This window comes from Centropristis striata, chromosome 7 (assembly GCF_030273125.1).
Source record: "Centropristis striata isolate RG_2023a ecotype Rhode Island chromosome 7, C.striata_1.0, whole genome shotgun sequence".
Lineage (NCBI taxonomy): Eukaryota > Metazoa > Chordata > Actinopteri > Perciformes > Serranidae > Centropristis > Centropristis striata.
This window is the reverse complement of record NC_081523.1, coordinates 32,192,142-32,211,279: the sequence shown is the minus strand read 5'-3', so window position 1 is coordinate 32,211,279 and position 19,138 is coordinate 32,192,142. Positions and strand designations below refer to the sequence as shown.

Below are 19,138 nucleotides of genomic sequence, written 5' to 3'. Positions count from 1 at the left end.
ATCCAGTCGCTGAAAATACATAAATCTCCAGAAGGACCAAAGTTTTTGAACCCAAATCACAGCATGGATTCTTCTATGTTGTTCCAAAGGTCTTGGTATATTGATGTAATATTCTGGAGGGTTTTTCCTGACCATTTTAATCCATTCTCAATATGAAAAAAATTGCATTATTAACCGAATGTGAGACTTTAGAAAACGTACCCTAATGTTATGACCCTTTTTGCACAATAATAGGTTTCAATAAATAAATAATTAATTCATTAAGTCATTTTAATTAGATATTTTTGAGCAGAACAACTTGACACACCTGCTATCTCTCCCCCTAAACATCCACTGCCCACAACCACCAAAAAAGGTCTTTAAAAGAGAGGTTAACTTACCTTGCATAATAGTATAGACAAAGGTATATATGCAATATTAAAATTTCAACCTTGTGTGGGATTTAGGGGTTAAAAGAAAGTGGTCGCTTTTCCATCTTTAATTGCAAATTTGTCTTTCATTTCAGGCCTACTATGCACAGCAGCAGCAGACAAGTGTTTGTCATCTCCCTGCAAAAATAATGCCACTTGTATTGACCACCTGGGTGACTATGTGTGCCTGTGCCCCAAAGGGCCGGTGTGGTACATGGGGAATAACTGTGATGAGCTGTATGACGCCTGTATCTTGGCACCTTGCACCAACTGTACCAGCAACCTTGGGACTGACGAATTCACCTGCCACTGCCCGGACGGCTTCACAGGGCTTAACTGCACACAGGATATAGACGAGTGTCGGAGCAACCCCTGCAAAGGCATTCAATCAAATTGTGTCAACGGAGTAAATGGGTATTCCTGCCACTGCCCCCTGGGATTGGGAGGAGAGGACTGCCAGGAAAATGTGACTACTTGTTTGGAGGAAACATGCCAGAATGGAGGCATCTGTACGGACATCCCTGACTATGGGCACAGGTGCCAGTGTGCTGCTGGGTATGAGGGGAGAAACTGTGAGGACAACATTGATGAATGCCAGTCTGAGCCCTGTCATAATGGAGCCATCTGTAAAGACGGGGTTAATGCCTACCAGTGTTTCTGTGTACCTGGATTTCAAGGCTACCACTGTGACTTGGACATCAACGAGTGTGCCTCTCGACCCTGTCAAAACAATGGCACGTGTCTAGATGAGATGGATCACTACACCTGTGACTGCGCTCCAGGCTTCAAAGGTAAGCCTCTGTCAGGGTGAGTCAGGGTTATGACAGGCTGGCCTTCCCCATACAACATGGGAAAGGGTAGTGTTCCAAAATGGGAGTTCTGGTTAGATTTACATTTCAGTCCCTTTATCTGTTTAAATTAGGTCCATATCAGATGATTCAGTACCAGCACTAGTTTTTAGTAGCAATACAGGAAGTAATGTGCCCTTTATGTAATCAAAAAGTCAGAGTGTGGAGGGCATTTGGCCCCCATTTGTGTCAGAGACTTAAATTTAATCTTGCCTTTTTTTAATTTTACTGTAACAACAATATTTGTTGTGTATAAACTGCCTAACCATAACCTACCATAGCCATAGCACAAACTATGTACAATATATAATATAATATAGATAGATAGATAGATAGATAGATAGATAGATAGATAGATAGATAGATAGATAGATAGATAGATAGATAGATAGATAGATAGATAATGTTATATATAACAGCGGGGTGTTATACAGTTTAGTTGCTTGTGGAAGGAAATACTTCCTATAACAATAATCTTAACCAGACTGTAATCAAAAGTGGGTGTGCTTGGGACTCCTCACAGTTTGCTTTTATCAATGATCAAAAATGTATATTTTTTATGATTTAAAAAGTCACTCAATCTTTGAATGTGTATTAGTATAGTCAGTACAGATAGTATGATTATTTTTTATTTTTGTATGGAGAGTAAGATTGGTTCATACTGTACCTATATGAAAGATGTTGCATGGCTCTGTTAAAGTAGCATTAGTCTGTGTTTCTGTTGTCCGTCTGTAGTTGAGCTCTTGGCAGTGTCAGTGCTATTGTGTTGTATCTGTACCGTGTAAAGATAATTAGGTGTGTTGCCAATCTCACTCCTTGGCCAACTGCCATCCCTGCTTTGTCCCCTGTAGGGATTAATTGCGAGGTGGAGATCGATGAGTGTGAGGTGCATCCCTGCCAGAACGGTGCCACCTGCCAAGATCACGTCGCCACTTACACGTGTGAGTGCATGGCCGGCTTCCAGGGCCAAGACTGCGAGGAAAACATTGATGAATGTTCCGGCATTCCCTGTTTGAATGAGGGCAAGTGCATAGATGGGATCAACAGGTAGGATTAAACACACATATGTTTTTACTGCCTGCACACAACCACATTTACTATTATTTGGGCTTTTGAAACGCAATACAACCTCGTTGGTTAGCAGGTACACTGCTACATGCATGCTGACTGCAAGGCAGAATGCAAAGTTAGTTAATAATGAGGTCTGAAAAACAGACAATTCATGCTTTTCTAGAACAAGCTGTAGACCCGTACTGTTCAGGTTGGCAGATGGTCAGCTGGTGTGACGTTAACCACCTGAGACTTTATAAAGGTGCATTCAAAAGGAAAAATACTAAGGCAGCGCTGATTGCAAAAGTAAAAAAAATCTTCATTGTTAGAACATTAAAATCATTAACAGAAATTAAAAAAAAAGAGATGTGTGGATGTGAATTATATGAACTTCAATGTACCTTAAACTTACATACCTTAAATAGGCTATATATTCCCATGTTTCAGTATATATACTCACACTTTCAATATATATTTTCAGGTTTCAATATATTTTCTCAGGTTAATATATATACTCAGAATTTCAATATATGTATTCTCAGACTTTCAAGATATATGTATATATATATATATATATATATATATATATATATATATATATATATATACACATATATCTTGAATATCTTATATATATATATATATACTCAGGTTTTGGATCCATGTATATAATAATTTCCTGAACGGCTTGCCATAATATAACCCGCCTGTGTTTATTTATGTGTGTCATGTTGAGTCTGGTAAGGCCGATGTATAATCCAGCAGTTTGTTGTCAGTCTGAGGCTGTAAGGCAGACATTAAAGTTGACCAGGGATAAGAATTAATCCACTTACTCTGAGCCATTGTGATGAGTCACTAAATGTCTGGAGGTGCTGAGAATACCTGGTAGCAAACATTGGAGCAACGATTGGAACAGCGGGGAGTAAGGATGATGGGTAGGATATCAGATTTTACAGACAATTGATGTAAAAGGATCCTGAAAACAGTAAATAATGGTGACAGGAAGATGTATTGAAAGATGCCACCCAGATCAGCTGAGTGCCAACTAAACACCTATTCATATAATTTAGTTATCGTTTTAAGTATTTATCCAAAAAGTCAACACACAATGATGAGCACATATACTTTCATTGTGTGAACTGTAAAATAATTCTGTTTTATTTACGCAATTTGTATTGAGGTTGTCTGATTTCTCTTAACCTTAATCATCACAGACAGGTACTATCTGTCTATTCAGAATCATATTTTGTAGTTTGCCAAATGTTCTATAATCTTTAAATATTTAAAGAGAGACGATGTAACCTTTGAAAGAAGAAATTACACAGCATTCCTAATATAAAAGAAAAGATTAATTCATCAGAAATAACACCATTGTTCTTTTCAGTGCACACAGGGTTTGTGACTACTTGGTTTAGTATGATGGTTGTTGATGTTAGCACAGTTTAGGTGGATATTGTTAGGTAAACTACTGACATATTATAACTCTTCTCTTTGTGTTATATCATGCCACAAACAAACATTTCAGTAGATATAACTAGAGTAAAACAAATGGTAACCCACCACACCTCACCTGCTTGCACTGCAAAAAAGCCAACTTGTATTTTGTTGGCCTAAAACAGTGATTTAAGTTGGCAAAACTTGGAAATATAAATTATTGACATTTAGGGCAATAATGTAAGATAGCACAACAAAGGAACCCAGTTGTATGCTCAAAAACAAGTTTGTGAGTTGTTATTACTTATATCTTTAAGTTGGGGTTCACAACAAGGGACAATAGTTCTGCTAACTCTTATTTCTTTGTTGTGAAATTCATTAGCGAAAGCTATTGGCTAACTGATGCTAACGGCTAACTGATGCTAGCGGATAACTGATGCTAGCGGCGCTGCTTGTTACAGCTACAAGAGTAGCCATTAGCGTATCAATGCTAACTCAAAATTGTGGTTGCAACATTAGCTGACATTTCATAGCGGTGTTACAATCAGGCCAATTCAGCACATTGCAGAAGTTAGCAGAAGTAAGGATTAAAAGTTATTACAATGTAAAATCATAAGTTAGTACAACTTACAGTTGAGTTGACAAAAATCAGAATTCAGAGTTGAGCAAACTCAAAAACAAAACTTAAAATATTTAGTTTAATTGTCCAACTTAAAATTTTATGGAAGTTTGTTGCCTTGAAATTTTGAGTTCACCCAACTATTCTTTTTTTGCAGTGTGTGGGGCCATTTCACTTGCTCTTAGTCAGCTCACCTAATCCTATAATTGCAATTTGTGGCATGGTTGCTGCTTTTAAGTCATATAACATAGCCTTGCAATCCATTTTTATTGACGATGCATTGCTTTTGTTTTTATTTGTCCTTCCTCCAGCTATGAGTGTGACTGTAGTGGGACAGGCTTTGTAGGGGACCACTGTGATGAGGATATTCCTGAATGTGCATCAGACCCCTGCCAGCATGGAGCCACTTGTTTGGAAGGAATCAACCAGTACAATTGCCTCTGCTGGCCAGGTAGACCTTTACTCTGGGCACCAACTCTACAGCTGTTATACACCAACTCTCAAACATAGCAACACTTACCACCCATTGTTTAATATAGGTTATCTATTTAATATAGGTTATTATATAGGTAATAGCAAGTGCTTTGCTGGAACAGTTCACTTTAATCATAAAAGAAAATTTTTGTTGAGATGTTTCAGGAAAAGAAAAGATAAACAATCTGACGACAAGCTTGCACACATGAAAATGTTGTAAGGCTGGAGGTTTCCCACACATAAATCAAGCCAAACAAAGGAATTGAATGATCTGACCCTTGAGTTTAGAGGTCAGGATGGGGCTAAAGAGCAGGGCTTTGCAACATGCAGCATTTATTGCAGAGCTATATTAAAACAGCAGTTTAAATTCTTCAGGATCGTGATCAATTATGAAGAGTGATGCATGAGTACTGCGACAGTGAAAGGTGAAGATGTTAGCAGACTTTCTGATTTTGCTGCCATAATTATGTTTGTGAGTGTGCATTGTTGTGTGCATGTCTCTAAAGTACCTTGTGCAAATTTCACAGGTTTTTTTAAGACTTAAAAATTTTGTTTTAAATAATTTTATTTAAAAAAATGTTCTTCAAATGCAATACCTATAAACAAGGGTAGATATTAGTCACTGTAATATTGTACTGTCTGTAAGAAATTGTGTTTACACTCTTGTGCAACCTGCAGCCAAAATCATCAGTCCTTGTTAATGTAGCCCAATATTTTCAATAGAAAGCAGCTAAAGCATGTCTGAAAAGTTGCTAGATGACTTCTGATGTGTGGCTAAACTGCACATCAGTGACATCAAAGGCTTAGCTGACTCTAATTAGCTTAAACATTAACTATTAGCTATATTTCAAACTATTGCATCTAAATGTACCTGAAGTTTTAAAAAAACTGTTTATGAAGGCTATCGTATAGACAGTGGGTAGAAGAATGATGTACTTTAACATGTACTTTGTGAAAAAAAAAAAAGGTCTGCCAAAAAAAACAATAGTCGCTAGGTTGTTTTTTGAAGAAAGTCGAAAAACTGTAAACTGGCTCCCTGCATTTCTATTTTTATTTTTAATTCTGAAAAAAAACTTACACTACAGACGTTAGCTGTATATGGCTCACTAACAGTTGGTGTGAAATGGGTTGGTGTATGTGTAAGTGACCGGATCAATTCATGGCCTGTATGGATAAAAGAAAAGTGACCATTAACTGTACTTATGAGCATATAAGTATTGCATTAAGACAGACATATCTGTAAACATGAAGTGGTATTTATGTGCATGTGTGTGTTTTTGCAGGTTACGAGGGAGAGAACTGCCAGCTGGATATAGATGAGTGTCAGGAACATCCCTGTGAGAATAGTGGCGAGTGTTTCCAGCGATCAGATATCCTAAACTATGGAATTCTGCCTGAATTCAGCAATAACAGTTTCAGCTATGAAGAGGCAGCTGGTTTCATCTGCCGCTGTCTGCCAGGATTCACTGGTAATCCAGTCTAAAACAAAAACCCTTCTGGTTTTTGGTATATTGGTTAATTAACTCACAATGAAGTGACAAGGACATACATGTGAATTTTATTAATATGCTTTATTGGCAGGGGACAACTGCTCAGTTAATGTGGACGAATGTGAGTCTGCTCCATGTCAACATGGAGGAACCTGTCAGGATCTGATCAACTCTTATCAATGTGTGTGTCCAGACGGCTTCACAGGTAGGGGAAACTTATCTGTTCTTCTTCTTATCTCCTAACAAAAGAAAACTGAGCTGTTCTTTCTCCAGAGACACCCCACAGAAGTGTGTCCTCTCCCTGTTTCTGTTCATCCTCACTGACTGCACAAGTCAGTACAAGGACAGGTTCCTCCTTATATTACCATTCCTTCCTGTGCTTGTGGTCAGTGAGCATGTGCAACTGTGATGTTGACTTATGGAGAGTGAACAGTACTACAACTCAAGGCATGGCTGTTGCATTCAGACAAACACCACCTTACCATATTGTTAGGAACAATGGGAAGTGTACCTTTGTATAATGATTAAACTGAGCTGTTACACTAAGGCAATATATAATAGGGGAAATTATTAATAAATAAAAGGGGAATGTAATGCGTCCTGACCATAGATTATATGTAATATGGACATAATCTGCGTGAAGAAGAGCCAAAATTTATCTCAAATTGGGTGGCAGTTGTGTATCAGGCGGTAAATATATTTATTTCTTATCCTATTTATTGCTTCACTTTCAGCCTGGTGGTTGCCAATAGGTCCGGATACCATACTACATACTAATTCAAAGCAGGGTTTAGGTCAATTGTTGTGTTTCCCACTGGAAAAGCAACAAAATAAGGAATACTAAAATTAGTCAGTAAGTTTACTAAAAAGAGGTGATTATGGAGTGTGTTGTTGATGTACTATTGTCTCCTATGCACAAAGAAAATGAGGAAGCTTCTTTTAGCGGGAAATTCAAATAAATTGCAGGTGGTGGTGAGACAGTTACAGGAAGATTTATGACATTAAGTTGTTGACCACTAAATTAACCAGTAAAACTGCTCTGTGAGTAACAAAAATCCAAAGTAAACTAAATTGAACATCTTCAGCAGAAAACCAGTGAACAAGTGTTGACAGATAACACTCACGCCAGGTCTCAGAATCGCCTTGACCAAACAATAAAGGGTTAATCTTCCATCTGCTGATCATTGCTCAAGGCCAGCCAAGGTATTAATTCCTCATTAAAGAAGATTTGTCACTGCATCATTCAAAACATGAGAAGCAGCATAAAAAACTCTTTGAAATGCACAATTTGGGCATAGAAGTGAAGAATTCAGCCAGACGCACTCGTCAACATAATGAGAGGCTAATTTAATTTCCTAACGGTATTATGTCCATGCAATGTGGAGGCCACAACAGAACAGAGGATAGGAAGGGATGAGAGGGCATATGGTATGGAGGAGCATTGCAGAAAACAACAAAGCCAATAAAAGACGCCATATGTCAGGCGTCCACCTTGGGTATTAAATGGGGGTCTCCTATGAAATTTGTTAGGGGGTTGGGGTGGGATTACAGTAAAGCTGCTTAGGAGCCTAATTAAAGTCTGATAACAAAAAGGACGATACAAATCATTGTGAGCAAAACAAGGTCCTTTTTCCAAACGATCTGCACTTCATTTTCCTGGTATATTACGCTGTAAATATGTCACTATTGTGCAACAGCGAGCAAAGATAGAGGAAAACGCCATGTGGCTCAAAAATCTGATCCTATTAACTTTGTATAGCATGTGAACAAGAGGTTGACTTTCCACATGCATGAGGTGGTTGTCACTATAACTGGCCTTAAGCTGGTACTGATGTATCCTTCTTGTGCCCTCCTGTTGTACTTGGGCTTTGCCTATAAAATTGTGAGCTGTACTTTGTGTCTGCCAATACCAAGTCCCTATCCAATATTTCTATTTTCCTCAATACAGCTGTATAGTGCACACATTAATGCAATTCAAATAAATACATAAATTCAGTTGACAACTGAATAGCTATTGAAAAAAAACCCCATTCATCCAAACGTTTTGTCTTTTACAAAATAACAAAATATAACCTAACAAACCATCTCTTAAATATTTTTTGCCTCGTCGCTGTCTCGAAGGAATTTCTCTCTCCTTTTAAAAGGATCCTCCAGTGTTTGTTGCTTTGGTGGAGCCTTTGCCTTGGTTACCAGATCGCATTGTATTCTGTTGAGTGTTTTTTGTGGACTTTAACATACTCAAAAAGTTGTTAAACAGTCTGTCAAGATCTGGTAAAATTGAGATAATTTAGGGGCTCGCAAAATGGCTTGATAGCACCCCTTACAAAGTTGAAAAATAAAGTGTTCCTAGAGAAGGTTTCACATAGACAAACACGTTTGGTGGGCAGATGTTACACGTGGAGACCAAAAAGCCACCCCCCTGTACCTGATCGACTTGGAATTTGGTCTGTACCATGTTAAGACCTTTGTGATTAAAGTATCAAAAGCATGGCAGTGAAATATGGCATTTTGCCACAATACAGGAAGTAGTTGTAACTTGACATAATCCAATCTGCCCCAAATGTCTCATGCTTGATAAAAGTCCAGACCTGAACACATCCCCTCATCAATATTGATGCATAGTCATAGCGTCCCCTGCAGTCAATAGGAATTAACATGATGTATACATTTTTTATACTGTGATGTCCTGGTCCTAGCCGGTTCACCAGATCCACTTCAGAAGTGATCAGACAAACCTCAAGATGTTGATGACATTTGTTGTGGACTCTTTTGGAAGCATCAATAAACTCAGCAGAGATTTCCCTTATTATAGTTGACGGCTTGCCCTGCCACCTTTTATTTACTCTTTCCTCCATCATAACTCATGCACTACTACTTATACTACCTATACTTGTAGACTCTGCCTGTCCTCTTAGCAGGGGCTGGGTATATAGATGACCAGAAAACACAGAGAGGAGAGGACAAAAACAGTGAAGAGCTAAATAGTTGACATCGGCTACATTTGCTGTACATGAAAGCTTTGTGAAATACACAAAAAAATTAAGGATTGGATCAGGCTCAATACTAAGGGGAAACTGTGGACTGCCATTATGGGAAAAGATGAATTATGTAAATAAAGGGACAATTAAAGTATACTATATGTTAGAATGGTTTGACTCAAGCAAATGCTGAGATCAATCATCAGTTTTTGTCTGAACAAGTATTTGAAAACTGAATGTAAGAAAATACATTATCCAATGAATTTTATCATACACACGTCCTTTCCCACCCACATGACAGTATTTTGAGATAGAATGTGATAATTTCACATTTAGCAGGTGTCATGAAGTCATAAATCTGACAGCAAGGTCAAGTCATGAATTCAGAATAGGAATTGTGAGAATGTGAGAATTAAATGTCATCACTAGATAGATAGATAGATAGATAGATAGATAGATAGATAGATAGATAGATAGATAGATAGATAGATAGATAGATAGATAGATAGATAGATAGATAGATAGATAGATAGATACAAAGATAGATACATAGATACATAGATCAAATGATAGATTGATAGATACTTTATTCATCCCCATGGAGAATATTATACTATTTAGACAGTCTTGTAAATCAGAATTCTGAGAAAAAGAAATCATAAAATCAAAATCATAATAAAATAATTATTTTATAGAATAAAATAATTATTCTGAGGCTCAGAATAATTTGATCTGAGACTTTCCAACTTCTGATAATTGACTATTTGCAATTAAACACACTAATTTATCAGGCACAGTTATGGATGAGAGTGACTTGCTGCCCTAATCAATATAGGCTTCATGTAATGTTCCAACTGTGCTCAGGCCTGAAACCTTGAGCCTGCAGCACCTCCTGCAGGTTAATTCTAGCAGCTCCTCCCACTAGTGGGCATCCACAGGCCAGCACGTGGAGCAGGGAGGGGATGCAGCACTGCATTCCTCTTGTCAAACACTGACAGGAGCCAGCTGGAGGCTGGAGCTTACTGCTCTGCTAGGGCTGGGCTGCAGACAGGAGAAGAGCAGGGGGTGTGAGGGAGGGATTCAGGGAGGGAAGAAGGAGGGAGAAGGAGAGGGAGCAGAAGAAAAGGTGGGCAGGGCTGTCTGTAATCACTTCTGCCTGTCTGCCTGGTACAGAGTGGAGGAGTGGAGGTACTTCTGCTTTGTAAGCTAAAGACAGAGAGAGACAGAGAGAGACAGAGAGAGACAGAGGGAGAGCCTGACTGTGTCACTGCTGTCATCCAGCAGTGTGAGGAGTGAGTTGACTGTTGTCTCAGTGGATCATGGGGGGAAGCAGGTTGATGCTGCTGCTGCTGCTGCTGTGCTGCTGTTGCGGGCTCTGGTGGCTGCCAGGTACAGTATGGTACAGCACTTTAATGCTACATTAACAATGAAGAAAGTTCGTGCTTGTGTATGAGGGTGGAGTCTTGGCACAGACACGGCAAACAGCTTTAGGGTTCCTTGAGTGTAGAGTATTTTAAAGGACTATGTTAATGCAAGGTGACGGCTGCTGCCAGAGCTTAATGTTGAATGCGGTTTGATTAGGTGGTTGTGACTACTGAAACCAAGTAGGTGGACTGTAGCTGCACTCTGGCACAGGGTGTGTGTGTGTGTGTGTGTGTGTGTGTGTGTGGCACAAGTTTGTCTTACAAGGTTATTAAATAAATTGTATTATTTCAATGTCTAGCTAATATAATCAGTATGACTGACTCTGGTTTAATTGCGTTAAGGAAATCTGTGCAAGTCTAATTATCCTTCTAATTGTGCAATTAACGGTTATTCCCTGTAGTCATTTCCTCATCTGCAAGAGACTGATGGAAAAATTCATGCCTTGATTCAGTCAAACCTGCCTGTTCATCTGTATGCGTGCACTCTAAGCTCTGTATCTAATTAAGTCATTTGTAGTTTGACTTTCTGGGTCCCACGTGCATTCCTCTTGTTGTTCTGATTGATTTACCATATTTATGTGATATTGTATTATTAAATACAACATGTATTTTGATCCATGTGAGTGGTACATTTTCTCTGCTAAGGAAACGTTGAATCAGTGTTGTTAAAGTAAGTTGCAGTTCTAAACATCAGTGTCTCCATGCAGGCATACACTGTGAGGTGGACATCAACGAGTGTGACAGCAATCCATGCCAGAATGGCGCCACGTGCACAGACGCTGCCAACTCCTATAGGTGTCACTGCCCTGTGCCAGAGACTGGCCAGGAACCTTGGGGTGGGCAAAACTGTGACATCCGTCTGGTTGGCTGCCAACAGCACCAGTGTCAGCATGAAGCAGGTTGTGTCCCAGTGCTGACCTACGATGGAGAGCACAACTACAACTGCCTATGTACGCCTGGCTGGACCGGAGAACGCTGCAATACCTCCACCACCTTCTCCTTCAGCTCTGAGGGCTATGTCCACATGCAGCTGCCTGTTTCCAAAAACAGGACAAAACGAGAGACTAAAGACCATAATCATGGGCTCCACATGCAGCTTCGATTTAAGAGTACTCTGCCTGACATGGTGCTGTTCTACCGGGGCACCATGGATCGCTTTGTGTCCTTGGAGCTTGTCGGAGGCTCCCTTCAGGCCAGGGTCAAGTCAGGGAAGGTGTTGCAGGTCGTTTACCCTGGCCCAGTCAATGACGGCGAATGGCACCAGGCCACTGTGACCATGGATGAGAGGCTGGTTTTGGTTGTTAGAGGACCTGGCTGTGAGATTGAATGTATGGTGAAAAATGAGGGCTACAACCATTTAATCTTCCTCCAACCAAGCTTCTTTCAAATGCTATATGTTGGAGGGGCACCGCAGGAATATTTAGCCCATACGTCCAGTGGACGCGGGTTCATTGGCTGCATGGAGGACCTTCAAATCGACCACAAGCTGCTTCTGCCTCAGGACCTCATCAGAGAGGAGAACAAGGGTTTGGAAATAGGATGCAGCAAAAAAGATTGGTGTCAAGAAGATCCATGCATGCAGCGAGGGCAGTGTGTGGATATGTGGGTTCGTCCCAGCTGTCAGTGTCATCGGCCCTACTATGGAGAAAGCTGTGAGAAAGGTGAGAGTACTTACAGTATACCTTACAGGTTTGCAGAAATATGCTTCAATTTTACAGCAAAATCACTACATATGGACCACTGAATAGATAACTTTGTGACTAGCAATGAGAGTGGGATGCTTCTGTCGGTGGGTGTAATAAGCAGATGTAGATAAGCAGAGATTTTTGTATCCCACTCAATACAAAGAGTCTGAGCTACTTTACCTCTTCTAATATGTAATAGAGTTAGCTCTTACTGCTGTTTGAAGCTGCTACCATGCCAAATTATAGTTTTTACAGTTTTGAGCAAAAGAAAAATTTAATTAAGCGGATGTATCTGTTAATTCACTTTTGTCAACTACATATGATTGCCACTTTGATGCCATACAGCTGGGGCAGACAATAAAAAATAATGAATAGTAAAGGTCAAACAAATGTATTCATATATCACCTTTCAGCATTGAGGTAATTCAAAGTGCTTTGTACAAGTTATAAAAAAAATCAATGAGTGCAGCAAAGGCCGAGTTAATCTGACATTCATTTCTGCACTCCAAAAGAACAGGATTCATCATATATCATGTGACTAAACCATTTACCTTTTTAATAAATACATTCATTTTAAAGTTTCTGTTAAAAACTCATACTGTTCAAGCCTGAGCCGAGACACACATCGAAAAATATGTCTTGAAAATGCTCCTCCATAACGATAACAGATAGATTCCTTTCACACGCTAAGTAGTATTCACAAGTTTTGTAAACAGATATTTAATTGAAAGCTAAAGTAGTATATCAAAATAAAGTATTGCTAATACAGGTGTAGCATATGCATGTGTGTTGGGGTAAGATACTGACAAATTTGTACTTCCCATCCACATCTCAGAGTATCCATCCTGGACCTTCGGTCATGAGAACACCACCAGCTACTTCACCTTCAACATCTCTGAAACTCATGGAGACAACTTCACTATCTCCTTTTTATTACGTTCCCTCAAACACAACGGTCTGCTCCTGCAGCTCCGTCGAGAAGGAAAGCCCTACCTGACAATTTATCTGAAAGAGGGCACTGTTGCTATTTACAGCCCTCACACCACACTGCTGTCAGAGGCTAAGTTTGTCACTGATGGCAACAATAATTTAGTGACTGTAAAGGTACAGTACGGCCATGTGGTCTTCCCTAAAGCAGGGAATCATCGTGCCTTAGGGAATGTGAGTGTGGAGGTAGGGGATGTGGCGTATGTGGGAGGGCTCCCTGCAGGCGAGAACATGAATGCCTGGGGTGGAAATGTCAAGGGCTGCCTGCAGGACATTCGGCTGGACCACAAGCATCTGACCACTGACGATCATTCAGAGGGAATGGAAGTTTACCGGACAAGCACAGAGGAGAACGTTCTGCCAGGATGCCAAAGTGATGACACATGCAAGGTAAAAGAGAAATTTAGAGTCTGCTGTATGATTATCAATTTAACTACAGAATAGACAAAAAATAGGTAAAACGTATTCCCTCATGATCATGTGAAACGTAAAGAAAGGCTGAACCGGTATTAGGTTTTGTAATGTTACTGATGTTTAAAATCCCTCTTCCGGTTCATTTAAAAATTCTTCATATAACAACCATATTTTTGTAGATATTGTACTTGCTTTACTTTATGGTAAACAAGACACTTGGTCAACTTTAGAATCTAATTCTGTTAATTTGAATTAAAAAAAATAAATACATTTCCAGGTCATAAATACAGATGCTTTGGGAATGAGACTCACAGAGCCATAAAGCACCCATATTTGATGACCTCAGAATGATACTCTAGAATCACATATTGCACATTTAATCACTTCCACAACCTAAAGAGACTCATCTGGAGCAGTGCAACAATACCAGATTTGGTTACTACAGTGTCACATGAGAGGAAGTATAGCCAAAACAGCAGAAAGAAAAAAAAATCTTCCAGGGGGACAGCATAGCCCAAAAGGGCAAATGGGCTGTTGCTCAGGCAACTTCAGCCCTGCCTTGTGCATGTCTCTGCCGCTACTTGAGGCACTACAGCTGCTATTAGTGCCATTATAAAACAATAGACATTTATATGAATTCTGCATAATTTGTCATGTTAGAAATAATTATGCATTGGGCTTGGACTTTGTAGTAGTGATGATATGTACATGCATATGTCTTGAGCTACACTATTTCACAGTAAGGCTGTAATGCACATCGATGGATTTAAAGGAATGAGATTGTACAGTGAGGTCTGCCTTGACAGTCCATGTTATCAATGTAAACACTGCATCACCAAAGTCATTGGAATTTATTCTCTGGGGTCTGTGCCAAATGTTATTCAAGCCCCTCCAAATGTTTGTGGGAAACAACGTCTGGACCAAATTGAAGGACTTACACAGTGATCAACCAACACTGCCATCTCTATCAATCAATCAATCAATCAATCAATCAATCAATCAATCAATCAATCAATCAATCAATCAATCAATCAATCAATCAATCAATCAATCAATCAATCAATCAATCAGACTTTATTTGTATAGCACTTTTCATACAAGCGAGATGCAACATAAAGCACTTTACATAAAAAAGAAAGGAGAAAATAATGATAATAAAAAGATAACAAAACATAGAAACAAACACCCTCCGCCCATCCCCAACCCTCCACCCCACCCACCTTCATCACACCCATCCTGTTAAAAACAAAGCACAAACTGAGGAACTGAGGAAGCGCCATCTCAACATGGAGCAGTGAGGAAACACTGGAGGCAGGTTAGAAATAAATTATATAAAGGATAAAGTAAGATAAAATAAGATAAAAAGATATATATAATAATAATAAAAAAATAAAAAAGTAAAAGTCAAGAATCTAGAATCACTAAGCATGGCTACATTATGTAGCAAAAGCAAAAAGAGTTCATGAAATCCAACATAACTGGCTAATTTTCAATTTTAATGAAAAGCCCCAAATAAACATTGTTATGATTAACCAGTGTGTAGCTCTAACACCGAACCCAAGCTAATTGTGTTTGCACCTGGCAGTGCCGTCTGATAGCTGGGCTGTACTGTATTGCCTCAACCCTATTAACATTGATCGGGTTGTGAATCCCTTTGATCTGTAAGTTACTGCTCAATCCTCTCTGCAGCTTTTACCTCTGCCGTCGCATCAGGTGAGACACTTTACAATCTAATCCATCCATCTGTGTTTGTCTGTGTACAGGATCAACCCTGTTTTAATGGCGGACAGTGTCAGGTTACCTGGAATGACTTCAAGTGCAACTGTTCCATTAACTACTCTGGCCGGCTGTGCGAGACACGTCTGTGGTGTGTCGACAGTCCTTGTTTTGACGGAGTGCGCTGTGTGGACCTACAGGATGGTTATGAGTGTGAGTAATCCTTTAGCAGTGATTATCGCTGTCTTTATCAAGGCTGGGCAAGGCAGGTCAGGTCAGGTCAAGTTTATTTGTTTAGCTCTTAATTTCTTAATTAGACTAACAGTCTCGAAAAGTTTCTGAAGGGCCATTTAAGGATGACCTGCCAACCTTAGACCCGCACTGACATCAAAGCAACCTGATTGCCTCAAGAGTCCAACTGAAAGATGTACTGAGAAGACTATTATTTTACAACATACTGAAATGCAGAAACAATAAATATATAATGCATGGCTGGTTAAAGTCATTTGTTCCTGTTCCATTGGATGTGGCAATCCAGATGTGATTGTCTTATGAATATTCTGCAGACTAATGTTTTACCAGCTGTGACAGCTAACAGCTAAGTATTTGGCAAACCTCTGGGTAGGACTCCCATGTCTGCAAAATAAACTTAGCATAAATTTAGCAATAAAAATGTTCTTTAATATTATTATTCTGATACCATATAACACTTGGTTCAGTTTGAACAGCTGCAAGCTTGGCCTACAAGTTTTTAATCAGCCTGAAACTTGCATACAGTTCAGCACACTGCAAAAAAGGGGTGTCTAAAAACAAGATAAAAACACTAAATCTGAGGGAAATTATCTTGCTGCATGGACAGATAATTTCACTCGACAAGATTTCTTAAATTAAGATTATTAAATCTAGAAATAAGCATGTTGTATGCTTAAAATAAGAAATTAATTCTTAAAATAAGATAAATTAAAGATGCAAGCAGCGATGAACTGGCCCGAGTAGAGTGCACTGCAAATTATTTGTTTCTTAACAAGAAAAAAAACTTTAGATTTAGAAGTGTTAGATAATTTATCTTGTTTTAAGAGATAATTTCTTGTCTTAAGCGTTCAACATGCTTATTGAACACTCTTAATTTAAGAAATCTTGTCAAGTGAAATTATCTGTCCATGCAGCAAGATAATTTCCCTCAGATTTAGTGTTTTTATCTTGTTTTTAGACACACCTTTTTTTGCAGTGTAAATTTGAACCTGCTGATGTGATCTTCTCCTTCCACAGGTTTAACTGAAGCCATTTTTCAAGACAACGCTCTTCAGTATGTTGCAAACAGCTCCCTGCTGAGCCCTGTTACCAACATCACCATGGATCTACGGACACGGGACGAGAACGGGATCTTGTTGCGGGCCATCAGCAGAGCTGAGGTCTTCTGCCTGGGTCTGCTCAACTCCTCCCTGCTGGTCAAACTGGACAGCGGGGCGAGTGCAGAGCTGCTGGCCTTCACAAGTGACAGGGCCATAGCAGACGGAGCATGGCATCAAATCCAGCTGACCATGGTTGATCCCACACAGATAGCCTCCCGCTGGCGCCTCACTGTGGATGGGCAGAGAGTTGGTAGTAGCTTCAGCGTTGGTGGCAACCTCAACTTCCTCAATGACACCAAAATCTGGCTGGCTGAGAAATACACCGGATGTTTAGGGGAGGTGAGAGTGGGTGGAGTCTACCTGCCACTCATAAATGTACCAGACAGCCCACAGATGAGTCGCTTCTCCAGAGTGGGTGGGCACGAGCCAATCATAGGATGCCATGGAGCACCGATTTGCGATTCCCAGCCCTGCCTCAACCATGGTGTATGTCAGGACCAGTTTAATGAGTTTAACTGCAGCTGCAGTGCAGGATGGGAAGGGGAACTGTGTGAGATGGAGGTAAATGAGTGTTCTTCAGGTCCCTGTGTCTACGGTGCATGTCAAGACCTTCTGGCAGACTACCAGTGTGACTGTGAGCCTGGATACACAGGGAAAAACTGTCAGGAGGAGGTGGACAACTGTCTGGAGTTCAGCTGTGTGAATGGAGGAACCTGTGTGGACACGGTGGGAGCTCACACCTGTTCATGTCCTCCTGGCTACGTTGGCAAACGATGCCAGTGAGTACAGACTTTACTTTATAAAAAATTGATTAGTGCCACTTTGAGATCACAATTATTGACCCCATTTAAGACATCTTACTTTAAAAATTAAACTGTTAATGCTGCACAAAACTGGCTTCATTCACTTCACTCTTATCAATCACATTTGCTTCAAATGATTCAAATTAGTAATCGGGACTTATTCAAACTATTATTAAACTAGATTCAATAATAATTCCAATACCACATCAGCATGCAACAATACAATTTTGTGTTTATGTGTCCAACAGGTGGCGCTTCCCTCCAGTAGCGTGCGATGCAAACACAGAGTGTCTTAATGGAGGGGTTTGTATTGGAGGTGACACTGGAGGCAACTGTACATGCAAGCCGGGGTACACTGGTTCCAGGTGAGAGCAGCACACTGCACATTCCTCATCTCACACCTGCTGCTCAGGAGAAAGTGTGTCTGAACCATATCCAAGTGTAAAGGTCAGGAAAGTGTGTGTGAGCTGTTTCTCTGTCAGTCAGCGTTGTGTTAAAACCCTTCTGATGTGTTTCAGGTGTGAGACAGAAATAGATGAGTGTGCGTCCAGCCCTTGTCTCAATGGTGCCACCTGTCTGGACAGACTGAACCACTTCCAGTGTGTGTGCACGCTGGGTTTCAGCGGTACAATGTGTGAGAGCAATGTACGTGACAGAAGGACCTTTCAGTTAATTCATTTTTACAGCACGTGAACTAAAGTATGACCTGAGTCTGAGTGATGGGTTTGATATCCTTGGCTTAGGTTCAAGTACCCTTTAGCTGCCACAGATGTTCTGATCTAGAAATAGGAATCAAGCCAGACTACAGTACATGAAAAGTATGGTTCAAAACACTATCAACAGCAAAACATCATCACTATATGTTAATCGTGTAATGCATGGTCTGAGTCCAATGTTAACCTCCTCAATATGGTAACATTTTTCAGGATTTTTCTAAAATAACACTTAAGATTGTAATATTTCTCCAACATATAAGGGAATTGTGTGAACTTTAAAATAACAATTGATAGATGAAAATCCCTAAAAGGATAGTGTTGTACACTTAAGGGCAAATAGGTTACAATATTTTTTTGATTTATTAAAAAAGGTTAGAAAAGAAAATACTTATTAAATACAATGAAGCCAACTAATACACCAAGTAACAAAGTATGGAAGTGTAAAGGACACTAGAAAATGAATCCTATTGTTGCAAAATAGTATAAAAAAATAGTTATAATTAATACCAAATGTATCTTCATAACACAGCCGTAATGCAGTTAGAGGTTATCAGACCTTTCAGGTTTCTTTTCACACTTGCAGAGCTATTCTCCAATAGACTGGTTGACTTCTGACTGTTTAAAAAAAGTTCTGCAGAGCATCTGGACTAAAATAAATGTATTAACTACATATTAACATGTATAACTGGACATAATGGAGTCTTATAAACAGGGGTGCACATATCTTTTTTAGTCTAG

At 39.6% G+C, this 19,138-nt stretch overlaps 1 protein-coding gene across 1 annotated transcript in view; it reads left to right on the top strand.

The window, feature by feature from the left end:
- LOC131974999 (protein crumbs homolog 1-like) overlaps positions 1-19,138 on the top strand; it is a 40,775-nt gene that overhangs the window by 15,288 nt on the left and 6,349 nt on the right. The window contains exons 2-12 of the mRNA XM_059337519.1: positions 506-1,201; positions 2,110-2,305; positions 4,673-4,812; positions 6,119-6,304; positions 6,417-6,530; positions 11,435-12,388; positions 13,248-13,789; positions 15,577-15,742; positions 16,799-17,660; positions 17,933-18,049; positions 18,203-18,329. Of these exons, the coding sequence (XP_059193502.1) occupies positions 506-1,201; positions 2,110-2,305; positions 4,673-4,812; positions 6,119-6,304; positions 6,417-6,530; positions 11,435-12,388; positions 13,248-13,789; positions 15,577-15,742; positions 16,799-17,660; positions 17,933-18,049; positions 18,203-18,329 (4,100 nt within the window). The remainder of the gene's footprint in view (positions 1-505; positions 1,202-2,109; positions 2,306-4,672; positions 4,813-6,118; positions 6,305-6,416; positions 6,531-11,434; positions 12,389-13,247; positions 13,790-15,576; positions 15,743-16,798; positions 17,661-17,932; positions 18,050-18,202; positions 18,330-19,138) is intronic.